General features: G+C 46.9%; 1 protein-coding gene across 5 annotated transcripts in view; it reads right to left on the reverse strand.

Annotated features, from left to right (window-relative positions):
- The window catches only part of glis2b (GLIS family zinc finger 2b), a 97,397-nt gene that overhangs the window by 16,460 nt on the left and 64,464 nt on the right, over positions 1–16,473 (reverse strand). For all 5 annotated transcript variants that reach the window (XM_068056654.1, XM_068056658.1, XM_068056657.1 and 2 more), the window contains 3 exons: positions 9,698–9,974; positions 6,010–6,191; positions 2,174–2,353 (listed from right to left, as the gene is read on the reverse strand). In XM_068056654.1, coding sequence (XP_067912755.1) covers positions 2,174–2,353; positions 6,010–6,191; positions 9,698–9,878 — 543 coding nt within the window. In that variant the 5' untranslated portion in view covers positions 9,879–9,974. The remainder of the gene's footprint in view (positions 1–2,173; positions 2,354–6,009; positions 6,192–9,697; positions 9,975–16,473) is intronic.

Raw genomic sequence — 16,473 nt, forward strand, 5'->3', positions numbered from 1 at the left:
AGTGCAGCACTCCCTCAGTACTGACCTTCCGACAGTGCAACATTCCCTCAGTACTGACCCTCCGACAGTGCAGCACTCCCTCAGTACTGACCCTCTGACAGTGCAGCACTCCCTCAGTACTGACCCTCCGACAGTGCGGCACTCCCTCAGTACTGACCCTCCGACAGTGCAGCACTCCGTCAATACTGACCCTCCGACAGTGCGGCACTCCCTCAGTACTGACCCTCCGACAGTGCAGCACTCCGTCAATACTGACCCTCCGACAGTGCAGCACTCCCTCAGTACTGACCCTCCGACAGCGCGGCACTCCCTCAGTACTGACCCTCCGACAGTGCAACACTCCCTCAGTACTGACCCTCCGACAGTGCAGCACTCCCTCAGTGCTGAAACTCCGACAGTGCAGCACTCCCTCAGTACTGAAACTGCGACAGTGCGGCACTCCCTCAGTACTGACCCTCGGACAGTGCAGCATTCCCTCAGTACTGACCCTCGGACAGCGCAGCACTCCCACAGTACTGACCCTCCGACAGTGCAACACTCCCTCAGTACTGACCCTCCGACAGTGCAGCACTCCCTCGGTATTGCCCCACTGAGTGCGGCACTCCCTCAGTGCTGACCCTCCGACAGTGCGGCACTCCCTCAGTACTGACCCTCCGACAGTGCAGCACTCCCTCAGTACTGACCCTCTGACAGTGCAGCACTCCCTCAGTACTGACCCTCCGACAGTGCAGCACTCCCTCAGTACTGACCCTCCGACAGTGCAGCACTCCGTCAATACTGACCCTCTGACAGTGCAGCACTCCGTCAATACTGACCCTCCGACAGTGCAGCACTCCCTCAGTACTGACCCTCCGACAGCGCGGCACTCCCTCAGTACTGACCCTCCGACAGTGCAACACTCCCTCAGTACTGACCCTCCGACAGTGCAGCACTCCCTCAGTACTGAAACTCCGACAGTGCAGCACTCCCTCAGTACTGAAACTCCGACAGTGCGGCACTCCCTCAGTACTGACCCTCGGACAGTGCAGCATTCCCTCAGTACTGACCCTCGGACAGCGCAGCACTCCCTCAGTATTGCCCCACTGACAGTGCAGCACTCCCTCAGTACTGACCCTCCGACAGCGCAGCACTCCCTCAGTACTGACCCTCGGTCAGTGCTGCACTCCCTCAGTACTGACCCTCCGACAGTGCAACACTCCCTCAGTACTGACCCTCCGACAGTGCAGCACTCCCTCGGTGTTGCCCCACTGAGTGCGGCACTCCCTCAGTGCTGACCCTCCGACAGTGCGGCACTCCCTCAGTACTGACCCTCCGACAGTGCAGCACTCCCTCAGTACTGACCCTCTGACAGTGCAGCACTCCCTCAGTACTGACCCTCCGACAGTGCAGCACTCCCTCAGTACTGACCCTCTGACAGTGCAGCACTGCCTCAGTACTGACCCTCCGACAGTGCGGCACTCCCTCAGTACTGACCCTCCGACAGTGCAGCACTCCCTCAGTACTGACCCTCCGACAGTGCAGCACTCCCTCAGTACTGACCCTCCGACAGTGCAGCACTCCCTCAGTACTGACCCTCCGACAGTGCAGCACTCCCTCAGTACTGACCCTCCGACAGTGCAGCGCTTCCTCAGTACTGACCCTCCGACAGTGCAGCACTCCCTCACTACTGACCCTCCGACAGTGCAGCACTCCCTCAGTACTGACCCTCCGACAGTGCAACACTCCCTCAGTACTGACCCTCTGACCGTTCAGCACTCCCTCAGTACTGCACTAGGAGTGTCCGCCTGGATTTTGCGGTCAATTCTCTTGTGGAGCTTCAGCACACGACCTTCTGACTCAGAGACGAGAGTGGAGGCCCACTGAGCCATGACTCCTTTGTGACGAAACCTCCAGGAACACATGTATTTGGAGCTGTTTGGACTGTTTCTGTTGCCCCTGGACTCAACAGGGGTAAAGCAGCCAGTGTTCCAGCTCCCGAACGTTGTCCTGCTGAGTACTGTGTGGAGCATGTCGGAGGAGAGGATGTGGCTCAATCTGTGACAGACTCACTGCTGCCACCACACCTGCACCAACCAACCGAGGAGGGAAACTCATATCCTTGCACAGGCGCTGAATCCCTAGTAAATGCCCACGGTCATGGGTTGCGGAGGGGCGTCTGAGGGTTTCCACTTACCTTTCGCCACCTGCATGCCAGCTGTTCCACTGGGAGTTCCAGCAGGTTCTGCATCTCCTTGGGAGGTGTCACCATTAAGGGGGACGGCAGGTGCGCTGGGCTGGTGGAACCCAGTGGCAGGAAGAACTGGAATGTCTGTGAGTTCTGACTTCCTTCCAGGAAGCGGATTGGCTGCGGGTCCTGCAGAGGCAACATGGCAAAACTTTTATTCATAATTATCTCCTGTTTTTTCCTATATCAATCCTGATGATGCTAATTCAGGGCACAGGCAGCCCCACTACCCAGATCACAATGTCCATTGCTCAAGTGCTTCTCCCGGGTATCTGTTATTCCATATATAAACCCCCGAACCCCTCGATTAGATTCCAGTCTGTAACTCACTCCCGGGTATCTGTTATTCTATATATAAACCCCCCGAACCCCTCGATTAGATTCCAGTCTGTAACTCACTCCCGGGTATCTGTTATTCTGTATATAAACCCCCCGAACCCCTCGATTAGATTCCAGTCTGTAACTCACTCCCGGGTATCTGTTACTCTATATATAAACCCCCCGAACCCCTCGATTAGATTCCAGTCTGTAACTCACTCCCGGGTATCTGTTACTCTATATATAAACCCCCCGAACCCCTCGATTAGATTCCAGTCTGTAACTCACTCCCGGGTATCTGTTACTCTATATATAAACCCCCCGAACCCCTCGATTAGATTCCAGTCTGTAACTCACTCCCGGGTATCTGTTATTCTATATATAAACCCCCCGAACCCCTCGATTAGATTCCAGTCTGTAACTCACTCCCGGGTATCTGTTATTCTATATATAAACCCCCCGAACCCCTCGATTAGATTCCAGTCTGTAACTCACTCCCGGGTATCTGTTACTCTATATATAAACCCCCGAACCCCTCGATTAGATTCCAGTCTGTAACTCACTCCCGGGTATCTGTTATTCTATATATAAACCCCCCGAACCCCTCGATTAGATTCCAGTCTGTAACTCACTCCCGGGTATCTGTTATTCTATATATAAACCCCCCGAACCCCTTGATTAGATTCCAGTCTGTAACTCACTCCCGGGTATCTGTTACTCTATATATAAACCCCCCGAACCCCTCGATTAGATTCCAGTCTGTAACTCACTCCCGGGTATCTGTTATTCTATATATAAACCCCCCGAACCCCTCGATTAGATTCCAGTCTGTAACTCACTCCCGGGTATCTGTTATTCCATATATAAACCCCCCGAACCCCTCGATTAGATTCCAGTCTGTAACTCACTCCCGGGTATCTGTTACTCTATATATAAACCCCCGAACCCCTCGATTAGATTCCAGTCTGTAACTCACTCCCGGGTATCTGTTATTCCATATATAAACCCCGCGAACCCCTCGATTACATTCCAGTCTGTAACTCACTCCCGGGTATCTGTTATTCCATATATAAACCCCCCGAACCCCTCGATTAGATTCCAGTCTGTAACTCACTCCCGGGTATCTGTTACTCTATATATAAACCCCCGACCCCCTCGATTAGATTCCAGTCTGTAACTCACTCCCGGGTATCTGTTACTCTATATATAAACCCCCGAACCCCTCGATTAGATTCCAGTCTGTAACTCACTCCCGGGTATCTGTTATTCTATATATAAACCCCCGAACCCCTCGATTAGATTCCAGTCTGTAACTCACTCCCGGGTATCTGTGATTCTATATATAAACCCCCCGAACCCCTCGATTAGATTCCAGTCTGTAACTCACTCCCGGGTATCTGTTATTCTATATATAAACCCCCCCGAACCCCTCGATTAGATTCCTGTCTGTAACTCACTCCCGGGTATCTGTTATTCTATATATAAACATCCCCGAACCCCTTAATTAGATTCCAGTCTGTAACTCACTCCCGAGTATCTGTTATTCTATATATAAACATCCCCAAACCCCTTAATTAGATTCCAGTCTGTAACTCACTCACGGGTATCTGTTATTCTATATATAAACATCCCCGACCCCCTTAATTAGATTCCAGTCTGTAACTCACTCCCGGGTATCTGTTACTCTATATATAAACATCCCCGAACCCCTTAATTAGATTCCAGTCTGTAACTCACTCCCGGGAATCTGTTGTTCTATATATAAACATCCCCGAACCCCTTAATTAGATTCCAGTCTGTAACTCACTCCCGGGTATCTGTTATTCTATATATAAACCACCCGAACCCCTCGATTAGATTCCTGTCTGTAACTCACTCCCGGGTATCTGTTATTCCATATATAAACCCCCGAACCCCTCGATTAGATTCCAGTCTGTAACCCACTCCCGGGTATCTGTTATTCTATATATAAACCCCCCGAACCCCTCGATTAGATTCCAGTCTGTAACTCACTCCCGGGTATCTGTTATTCTATATATAAACCCCCCGAACCCCTCGATTAGATTCCAGTCTGTAACCCACTCCCGGGTATCTGTTATTCTGTATATAAACCCCCCGAACCCCTCGATTAGATTCCAGTCTGTAACTCACTCCCGGGTATCTGTTATTCTATATATAAACCCCCCGAACCCCTCGATTGGATTCCAGTCTGTAACTCACTCCCGGGTATCTGTTATTCTATATATAAACCCCCCGAACCCCTCGATTAGATTCCAGTCTGTAACTCACTCCCGGGTATCTGTTATTCTATATATAAACCCCCCGAACCCCTCGATTAGATTCCAGTCTGTAACTCACTCCCGGGTATCTGTTATTCTATATATAAACACCCCTGAACCCCTCATTAAATTCCAGTCTGTAACTCACTCCCGGGTATCTGTTATTCTATATATAAACACCCCCGAACCCCTCGATTAGATTCCAGTCTGTAACTCACTGCCGGGTTTCTGTTATTCTATATATAGACCACTCCGCACCCCTCGATTAGATTCCAGTCTGTAACTCACTCCCGGGTATCTGTTATTCTGTATATAAACCCCCCCTGAACCCCTCGATTAGATTTTTTAAAAATTCATTTGTGGGATGTGGGCGTCTTTGGCCAGGCCAGCATTTATTGCCATGTCTAATTTCCCTTGAACTGAGTGACTTGCTAGGCCATTTCAGAGGGCATTTTAAGAGTCAACCACATTACTGTGGGTCTGGAGTCACATGTAGGCCAGACCAGGTAAGGACAGCAGATTTCCTTCCCTAAAGGACATTAATGAACCAGATGGGTTTTACAACAATCGACAATGTTTTCATGGTCACCATTAGACTAGCTTTTAATTCCAGGTTTTTTATTAATTGAATTCAAATTTCACCATCTGCTGTGGTGGGATTCGAACCCATGTCCCCAGAACATTAGCCAGGGCCTCTGGATTACTAGTCCAGTGACATCACTCTTTGATTAGATTCCAGCCTGTAACTCACTCCCGAGTATCTGTTATTCTGTCTATAAAGGACCCCTGAACCTCTCTACAACCACAACCCAACACCAGGTAGTTACTGTGGAAGAATATAGACTGATGAGAGGATGAGTCGAGGACACATCAGCTGCACGTTTGTACAGGGCGTCCATTTATTCAAAACTACTGACTGCATTCAATCTACTCGATAAAGAAGCAAACAAGCAGGCTGGAGGAGATGGCCTGCTGTTGTTAAACCTGACATTACAGTTAGGGTGTACTGGGCAAACGTGAGACTTGGTGTGGCATTGAGGCATGCAGTGCAGAAGCCCAGATTCAATGTGCAGTCAGTGGGTGGTAGCTGGACATGCATGGCCCCAGGCCTTGGACGGATACAGACAGAACTAGGACAGTGCGATCAGTGTGTCACTCCTGTTCTCATCCCAGGTCCCAGATACTTACCATACTGACAATGGGTGATGCAATGTCACCATTCTGAAGTTCCTCGGGCAGTGTTGCAGAGCCAGGGGGAGAGTCAAGACCAGAGCCTGGGGACAGGCTGAGATCCACAATGGAGACCGAACTCCGGACAGGAGAGAAATGCAAGTCCAGCTGTTCCTGAGCCTGGGAACTGTTCGACAGACCTGGAGTGAGAGAGAGAGAGACAGAGATGGAATCGTTAGAGTGAGAGACAGAGTTGGAGCGTGAGGGTGAGAGTGAGAGACAGAGACAGAGTCAGAGAGACAGAATTGGAGACACAGACAGAATCAGAGACAGAGTCGGAGTGTGAGGGTGAGAATGAGAGAGTAAAAGTCACAGACAGAGACAGTGAGAAAGAGGGTCAGAGTGAGAGTGAGAAAGAAGTACATGTATCACTGAACACCTCTCAACCAGCACTTGATATGTATATGTTAACTGACAGTTCTCGATGCTGGCTGGGAAAAAACATCAACAGTCTTTTATAAAGATTTAGCATAATATCTGTTTTTATAACAATATGTCTATACTAATAAAGCCAAGGATCTCATATGTTTAATCTCTTTCAAAGAGCTGGCACCGGCAGGATGGGCCGAATGGCCTCCTTCTGTGCTGTAAGATTCCATGACTCTGACAGCTTTATTCATTTTTCCTGCCATCCATTCAGGAGGATTCCAGGATTTCCTGTACAGGATCCTGACTCCCAATGTTGCAAGACAATGGAGTAAAGCAGTCGGCAGGATTGCCCATAACAGCTGGAACGAGGACAGGTTGGATAACAATTATCTGAATGGGCATAGTCAACATGGAGTTATGAATGGGAAATCACGTTTGACGAACCTGTTGGTGTTTTTTGAGGATGTTACTAACAGAATTGATAAAGTTGAGTCCGTGGACGTGGTATACTTGGATTTTCAAAAGGCCTTTGATAAAGGAGGTTATTAGCAAAATTAAAGCACATGGGATAGGGAAGTAATAAACTGGCATGGATTAAGGAATGGTTAACAGGCAGAAACAGTCAGTAGGAGTAAACGGGTCATTCTCACGTTGGCAGGCTGTGACTAGTGGGGTACCACAGGGATCAGTGCCTGGGGCCCCAGCTGTTCACGATATATATCAATGATTTGGATGTGGGGATTAAATGTAATATTTCCAAGTTCGCGGATGACACAAAACTAGGTGGGAATGTGTGTTGTGAAGAAGATGCAAAGTGGCTTCAACAGGATTTGGACAGACTTAGTGAGTGGGCAAGAACATGGCAGATTGAATATAACGTGTAAAAATGTGAGGTGATCCACTTTAGTAGGAGGAACAGATGTGCAGAATATTTCTTAAATGGTAAGAGATTAGAAAGTGTAGATGTACAAAGGGACCTGGGTGTCCTTGTTAATAAGTCACTGAAAGCTAACATGAAGGTGCAGCAAGCAATTAGGAAGGCTAATGGTGTGTTAGCCTTTATCACAAGAGGATTTGAGTACAGGAGTAGTGAAGTCTTGCTTCAATTGTATAGAACCATGGTTAGACCGCACCTGGAGTAGTGTGTGCAGTTTTGGTTCCCTTTCCTTAGGAAGGATATTATTGCCATAGAAGGAGTGCAATGAAGGTTCACCAGACTTGTTCCTGGGATGGCAGGACTGTCCAATGGAGAGAGATTGGGAAAACTGGGCCTGTATTCTTTCGAGTTTCGAAGAATGAGAGGTGATCTCATTGAAATCTACAAAATACTTAAAGGGATAGAAAGGGTAGATGCAGGTAAGATGTTTCCCCTGGTTGGGGAGTCTAGAACCAGGGGACACAATTTCAAAATAAGGGGGAAGCCACTTAGGACAGAGATGAGGAGAAATTTCTTTACTCAGAGGGTTGTGAATCTTTGGAATTCTCTACCCCAGAGGGCTGTGGAAGCTCAGTCATTGAGTATGTTTAAAGCAGAGATTGACAGATTTCTAAATACAAATGACATAAAGGGATATGAGGATAGTGTGGGAAAAAGGCATTGAAGGGGATGATCAGCGATATTGATTGGCGAAGCAGGCTCAATGGGCTGAATGGCCTACTCCTGCTGCTATGTTCCTATGTTTTCCAGGAACCTCGGACAGGCTGCACACTGGAGAATGCTGGCCGATACCAGACAGCATGCAGGAGCCTTTCTCAAAGCAGTATTGACTGAGGCCTAGAGTCACATCAATTAGCCACCCTCTCTGTGCATCAACAACAGACCAGAGAAACCAGGTAGTGGAGAAAAATATAGAGATGCTCTTGGGGCGAATGTGAGTGAGAATCACCCAAGTCGATTTGTCCTCTGACTCTTAGTAACCCACCCTCCATGAAAAGAGAAGAAAAGATTTGCATTTCTATAGAGCCTATCACATCCTCAGAATGTCCCAAAGTGCTTTACAGCCAATGAAGTACTTCTGAATTGTAGTCACTGTTGTGAAGCCAAATTGCACACAGCAAGCTCCCACAGCCAGCCATGTGATAAATGACAAAATAATCTGTTTTTTGCAGTGTTGGTTCAGGGATACAGATTGTCCGGGGAGAACTCCACTGCTCCTCTTCAAAACAGTACCATGGGAGAGGGCAGACAATATCTCGTTTTAATGTCTCATCTGAAAGATGGCACCTCTGACAATGCAGCACACCCTCTTTACTACACTGAGAGTGCCAGCCTAGACTTTGTGTTCAAGTGTCAGGAGCAGGTCTTTTACATAAAATTACGAATATATATACAGCGTAGAAACAGGCCAATCGGCCCAACCAGTCTGTGCTGGCATTTATACTCCACACAGCTCTCCTCCAATTCCACCTACCCCATCACAGTCTTTCAGTATATCTTTCCATCCCCTTCTCTCTCGGTTATTCCTCTAGGTTCCAGTTGAAAGTATCTAAGCTATTTGCCTCAACCACTTCCTGTGGTAGCGAATTCCCCATTCTAAATCGCTGAATAAAGAAATTTGTCCTCATTTCCTTATCAATTTATTAGTAACTGTCTTGTATTTATGGCCCTCAGTTTTGGATTTTCTCACAAGTGGAAACCTTCTCTCCACATCTACCCTATCCAATTCATAATTTTAATGAGCTCTACCAGGTCTCCCCTAGGTTTTCTCTTTTCTAAAAAGAACTCCAACCTGTTCAATCTTTCCCAATAGCTGTAATCTCTTAGTTCTGGTACCATCCTTGTAAATATTTTTTTGCACGTTCTCCTGTCTTTCTGGCCTTATATGGAGACCAGAACTGTGCACAATATGGCCTTACCAGAATCCTATACAAGTTTAATGTAACTTCACTACTTTTGAATTCTGTACCCCTTGAATTAAATCCCAGTGCTTTGTTAGTATTTTTACTCAGTTTGCTGACCTGTGATACTGTTTTTAACGATTTATTCATCTGTATCCCTAGATGCCTTTGCTCTCCTATCCCATTCAGTTTCTTATTTTAGAAGGTGTTGGTGGTGTTTGTTTTCCCCACCAAACCTGACTCAGAGGTGAGAGAGCTCTACATCAAGCCAGGGCTGACATGAATCACTTTCAGCACCTGGGGAGTGACAGGAACTAACATTCACAGGACACAATGGGGCGAATACTTCTAGGTTCCCACAAGTACTAGTTGTTATTATTGAGAAGAATGTTTCCCAGTTCCACAGGTGCCTGTTAATCAAAAAGAGAAGGTCCCTCACCAGACTGGGTGGGCAGGGGAGATGCTGGTGCAATGATGGCTGTTCCGTCAGCTGTCATCTTCAGCTCCCGGCGGGCACTGCTCTCCTCTGTAGTCTCGTAGCCTTTCTGCTTCTTCCCCCTCATCATCCGAAGCTTGGAAATGCTGAGCTTCAGATCCAGGGGCTCGTCCAGGGAATGCATGGTCACGATAATGGTGCTGAGGAGGGAGGAACAGTGGTCGGTGTTCACAGTGCCCAGAGACCAGACTGGGAATCCACTTCAACAAAGCATTAGATCCTGAAAAACAGAACAGCAAATACATTATGTAGGTTATGCAGGTTGATGAATGAAAGACTTCCCAGTGTATAATCACTTTAACATCTCGCTCAAACACACATGATAGCACTTCACAGGCAAGGAATTAATGTTGCAATCCAATGACTCTCATTATGTTGGCAAACAAAGCAACCATATTATACACAGTAAAACCCAAAAAAACAGCAATGAAGTGGACATCCAGTTAATCTCCTTTTGGCTACAGTGCTTGAGACATAAATGCTGGCCAGGACATTGAAAAGAAAGACTTGCATTTATATCACATCTTTTACAACCACTGGACATCTCAAAGCACTTTACAGCCAATGAGGTATTTTTTTGAAAGTACATTCACTGTTCAGGTAATACAGCAGCAATCACCCACAAACAGCAATGTGATAATGACCAGATAATCTGTTTTTGGGGATGTTAGTTGAGGGATAAACATCAAGGATAACTCCCCTGCTCTTCTTTGAAATAGTATCATGGGATCTTTTACATCCACCCAAGCAAGTAAATGGGGCCTCAGTTTAACATCACATCTGAGAGACAGCATCACCCTCAGTACTACATGGAGTGTCAGCCTTGATGTTGTGCTCAAGCTCCTGGAGCAGGATTTGAACCCAGAACATTGTAACTGAGAGGTGAGCTTGCTACCAACTGAGCCACAGCTGATACTGGGAGAACTCTTCACTTCTAAGAGTTTGATGAGATACTTTATGTCCACCTGAACAAGCAGAAAAGGCTTTGAATGATAGACTGGTTACAGCACAGAAGGCAGCCATTCGGCCCGTTGTGTCTGTGCTGGCTCTCTGCAAGAGCAACTCAGCTCGTCCCACTCCCTCGCCTTTTCCCTGTAGCCCTGCAATTTCTTCCCCTTCAGATAATTGTCCAATTCCCTTTTGAAAGCCTCAATTGAATCTGCCTCCACCACATTCTCAGGAAGAGCATTCCAGATCCTGACCACTCGCTGTGTAAAACGGTTTTCCTCATCTCCTCTGCTTCTTTTGCCAATCACCTTAAATCAGTGTCCTCTGGATTTGGCTAATGGGAACAGTTTCTCCATATCTACTCTGTAAGAATAATGGTGAATCAGATGGGTGTTTTTGACAACCCCATAGTTTCATGGTCACCATTACTGACAATAATGATGCTTTTAGCCCAGATTTAGTTAATTAACAGAATTTAAATTCCCTAGCTACCATGGTTGGATTTGAACTCATGTCTCTAGATCATTAATCCAGGCTTCTGGGTTGCTAATGCTACCGTACACCTCCAGTAGTGCAGCACTCCCTTCGTACTGCACTGTCATATCAGCCTATATTATGCACTGAGGTAACTCACTCCCATGAATCTCTTAGACTCCACATAACTTGCTCGCAGGAGTAAACACCTCATTGATCTATTTCCAATGCAGAGTTAAATTCTGTCCTAGTTACTTTGCATACAGGTCATTCTGACCTGCAGATGGTAACACTACAATAATTTCTGCCCAACTTTCCTGATTCTGCCCATTAGTATTAACCATGACCTGCTGCCAAAACCTGCCTATGATGTCCATTGTAGATTGAGGATTCTGCTGAGCCCTGCTCAATGGCCTGGTTACATAACTCAGCCAGTTCTATAGTGACATTCGGTGGCTCCAGTTCTCGGCCTGACAAGCCACCAGGCTCCACTTGTTCTGACTATCTCGCTTCCTCATTCAATAAAGACCCACTTTGTTCCTGCATCCCAATCAGGACCAACAGCCGGGCTGAGCTGGTAACAGAAGGTCAGAGGATCCAGCTCCACTCTGGGCTTTGGCTGTACAATGCAGGCCTACACTCCAGTGTAGAACTGGAGGGAAACGCAAAATGTCAAGGCTGGAACAGTCCGTGGCTCTGAAATTCAGCAGAGATTGTCCTGATTGTACAAAGAGCAGAAATGCAGGGTTGGGGTCGGTGGGGTGGGGGTGGTTTACGCTGTCTCCTGGCACAGTTACAATGGGGCACTAGAAAATAAGGGCCCTTAGTTTGGTCTTGTCCAGTATGGCCTGTTTCGGTTCTGTAAATACTATATGATAATACGTATGTAATCTTCCTGTGGTGCTAGATAACCCATTATGGGTTTCTCTTCAAGCTAATTGTCCAAATCTTCCCTGCGTATTTGTCCCTACATCCTGTCTTGGTACCTATTCCAATCACCCTCTAAAGTCACCTTTATCCAATTCTTCTCAGCTTAATCTCATCTCCTCAGTCAAATTGTCAAGTGCCAGTACAACCAGTCACCAGTGATTCTGTCTCCCATAAGCTTTTATTATTGTAAACACTCATAGTTCCTCTCTTTTGCAATGAGAATAGTCCAAAATCCATGAGCCTATCCCATGTGTTCAGGTGTGTTTGGACCAATATTTCCCAAAGCTCTCCAGCACTCGGGGATTTCCTCACCTCATGTCTGGCTCTGTTGTAAACTCATCGATAGAAATGGATCACTGTGATTGGTCAACAACTCCATTATCATTGTATCATGTGATACCAGGATGGTAGAAGGTGAACTAGACGGACTTGGGTCTTTTCCGGTGTAACAATTCCTATGATTCTACGGGAGTGCACTGTTGAAACTCCTGCCGTTGGGAATGAGATTTAAACTGAGTCCTGATCTGGGTTCAAGTAGATTTTAAAATATCGCATAATACTTCCCTGGAGTTATGGGTCAATATTCTTCAGTCAACCAACAAAAACAAACTAACTGGCCAGTCACCTCATTGATGTGCTGTGGGATCTTGCTGTGTCAAATTTTAATTGATAATGCTCCTATACAGCATCATGAGGCACTATATTAATGCAAGTTGTTGGCTCTAAAATGGCTGCTATATTTTCTGATATGAAACAATCAATTTGTTATAGTGGTCAGTCTGAGTTTTCTAGGGCAGCCACGATCCCAGGGAGTGCAGGTTGGAAAGAGAGCTGAAAGCCTTTCTTCTCCAACTCATGTTCCCTGCACTTCCCACTGGGAATTCAGGATCATGGAGCTCTTGCCTGTGAAGTGTTTTAAGTTATCGCTGAGAGATGTAATAAGGTGTTATATTAATGCAGGTTCTCTTTTGTTTCCTACATCTGTATTTTTCCAGTATATTTTCTTAAATACAAATGAATAAATATCAGGAACAAAACACACTACAAGCAACAAACAGGAGGTTGACAAGGATGTACAACACAGTATAAAATAAAAAAGCAGAGTGGTGCAGAAAGGGAATCTTCCTAGTCAAGATTTATCCCTCAAACTACACCACCAGAAAGGCACAATTCAGCATAGCGCTGCCTCATCAGACCCCTTTCCTATCCCGAGTGGTGTGAAACAGGGCTGTGTTCTCTGTTTGGGATCTTCTTCTCCCTGCTGCTCTCACATGCGTTCAAGTCTTCAGAAGAAGGAATTTTCCTCTACACAAAATCAGATGGCAGGTTGTTCAACCTTGCCCGTCTTTGAGCGAAGAGCAAAGTACGGAAAGTCCTCATCAGGGAACTCCTCTTTGCTGACGATGCTGCATTAACATCCCACACAGAAGAGTAAAAGCAAAATACTGCGGATGCTGGAAATCTGAAATAAAAACAAGAAATGCTGGAATCACTCAGCAGGTCTGGCAGCATCTGTGGAAAGAGAAGCAGAGTTAATGTTTCGGGTCAGTGACCCTTCTTCGGAACTGACAAATATTAGAAAAGTCACAGGTTATAAGCAAGTGAGGTGGGGGTGGGGCAAGAGATAACAAAGGAGGTCTAGATTGGACCAGGCCACATAGCTGACCAAAAGGTCACGGAGCAAAGGCAAACAATATGTTAATGGTGTGTTGAAAGACAAAGCATTAGTACAGATTAGGTGTAAATATACTGAATATCGAAGAGCAGCAAGTGCAAACCTGAAAAAAAACAGTGGGTAAGCAAACTGAACAAACAAAGATGAAATGAAATAAATGCAAAAAAAAATTGTAAAAAATGTAAAAAAGAATGTTAAAAAAAGGAAGAAAAAATAACTAAAAATGAAAGTAAAATGGGGGGCTGTCACACTCTGAAATTATTGAACTCAATGTTCAGTCCGGCAGGCTGTAGTATGCCTAATCGGTAAATGAGATGCTGTTCCTCGAGCTTGCGTTGATGTTCACTGGAACACTGCAGCAATCCCAGGACAGAGATGTGAGCATGAGAGCAGGGGGGAGTGTTGAAATGGCAAGCAACTGGAAGCTCAGGGTCCTGCTTGCGGACTGAGCGGAGATGTTCCGCAAAGCGGTCACCCAGTCTGCGCTTAGTCTCCCCAATGTAGAGGAGACCACACTGTGAGCAGCGAATACAGTATACTACATTGAAAGAAGTACAAGTAAATCGCTGCTTCACCTGAAAGGAGTGCTTGGGGCCTGGGATAGTGAGGAGAGAGGAGGTAAATGGGCAGGCATTACACCTCCTGCGATTGCAGGGGAAGGTGCCCTGGGACGGGGACGAGGTGGTGGGGGTACTGGAGGAGTGGACCAGGGTATCGCGGAGGGAACAATCCCTTCGGAATGCTGACAGGGGAAGGGAGGGGAAGATGCGACTGGTCGTGGCATCATGCTGGAGGTGGCGGAAATGGCGGAGGATGATCCTTTGGATATGGAGGCTGGTGGGGTGAAAAGTGAGGACAAGGGGAACCCTGTCACGGTTCTGGGAGGGAGGGGAAGGGGTGAGGGTAGAGGTGCGGGGAATGGGTCGGACACGGTTGAGGGCCCTGTCAACCACAGTGGGGGGAAATCCTCGGTTGAGGAAAAGGAGGTCATATCAGAAGCACCGTCATGGAAGGTAGCATCATCAGAGCAGATGCGTCGGAGACGGAGAAACTGGGAGAATGGAATGGAGTCCTTGCAGGAGGTAGGGTGTGAAGAAGTGTAGTCGAGATAGCTGTGGGAGTCGGTGGGCTTATAATGGATATTAGTAGACAACCTATCCCCAGAGATGGAGACAGAGAAGTCGAGGAAGGGAAGGGAAGTGTCAGAGATGGACCATGTAAAGGTGAGAGAAGGGTGGAAATTGGAAGCAAAGTTGATAAAGTTTTCCAGTTCGGGGCGGGAGCAGGAAATGACACCGATACAGTCATCAATGTACCGGAAAAAGAGTTGGGGGAGGGGGCCTGAGTAGGATTGGAACAAAGAATGCTCGACATATCCCACAAAAAGACTACAGCCTGCCGGACTGAACATTGAGTTCAATAATTTCAGAGCATGACAGCTCCCCATTTTACTTTCATTTTTAGTTATTTTTTCTTCCTTTTTTTAACATTCTTTTTTACATTTTTAACAATCTTTTTTTTGCATTTATTTCATTTCATCTTTGTTTATTCAGTTTGCTTACCCACTGTTTTTTTTCAGGTTTGCACTTGCTGCTGTTCAATATTCAGTGTATTTACACCTAATCTGTACTAATGCTTTGTCTTTCAACACACCATTAACATATTGTTTGCCTTTGCTCCGTGACCTTTGGTCAGCTATGTGGCCTTGTCCAATCTGCACCTTCTCCTTTGTTATCTCTTGCCCCACCCCCACCTCACTTGCTTATAACCTGTGACTTTTCTAATATTTGTCAGTTCCGAAGAAGGGTCACTGACCCGAAACGTTAACTCTGCTTCTCTTTCCACAGATTCTGCCAGACCTGCTGAGTGATTCCAGCATTTCTTGTTTTTATTCCACACAGAAGAGTGTCTGCAAAGACTCATCGACAGGACTGCGGCTGCCTGCAATGAATTTGGCCTAACCATCAGCCTCAAGAAAACAAACATCATAGGACAGGACGTCAGAAATGCTCCATCCATCAATATTGGTGACCACGCTCTGGAAGCGGTTCAAGAGTTCACCTACCTAGGCTCAACTATCACCAGTAACCTGTCTCTCAATGCAGAAATCAACAAGCGCATGGGAAAGGCGTCCGCTGCTATGTCCAGACTGGCCAAGAGAGTGTGGGAAAATGGCGCACTGACACGGAACACAAAAGTCCGAGTGTATCAAGCCTGTGTCCTCAGTACCTTGCCCTACGGCAGCGAGGCCTGGACAATGTATGTCAGCCCAGAGCAACGTCTCAATTCATTCCATCTTCGCTGCCTCCGGAGAATCCTTGGCATCAGGTGGCAGGACCGCATCTCCAACACAGTAGTCCTCGAGGCGGCCAACATCCCCAGCTTATACACACTACTGAGTCAGTGGCGCTTAAGATGGCTTGGCCATGTGAGCCGCATGGAAGATGGCAGGATCCCCAAGGACACATTGTCCAGCGAGCTCACCACTGGTATCAGACCCACCGGCCGTCCATGTCTCCGCTTTAAAGAAGTCTGCAAACGCGACATGATGTCCTGTAACATTGATCACAAGTCATGGGAGTCATTTGCCAGCGATCGCCAGAGCTGGCGGGCAGCCATAAAGGCGGGGCTAAAGTGTGGCGAGTCGAAGAGACTTAGCAGTTGGCAGGAAAAAAGACAGAAGCACAAGGGG

The sequence above is a fragment of the Heterodontus francisci genome, chromosome 24 (assembly GCF_036365525.1).
Source record: "Heterodontus francisci isolate sHetFra1 chromosome 24, sHetFra1.hap1, whole genome shotgun sequence".
Taxonomy (NCBI): domain Eukaryota; kingdom Metazoa; phylum Chordata; class Chondrichthyes; order Heterodontiformes; family Heterodontidae; genus Heterodontus; species Heterodontus francisci.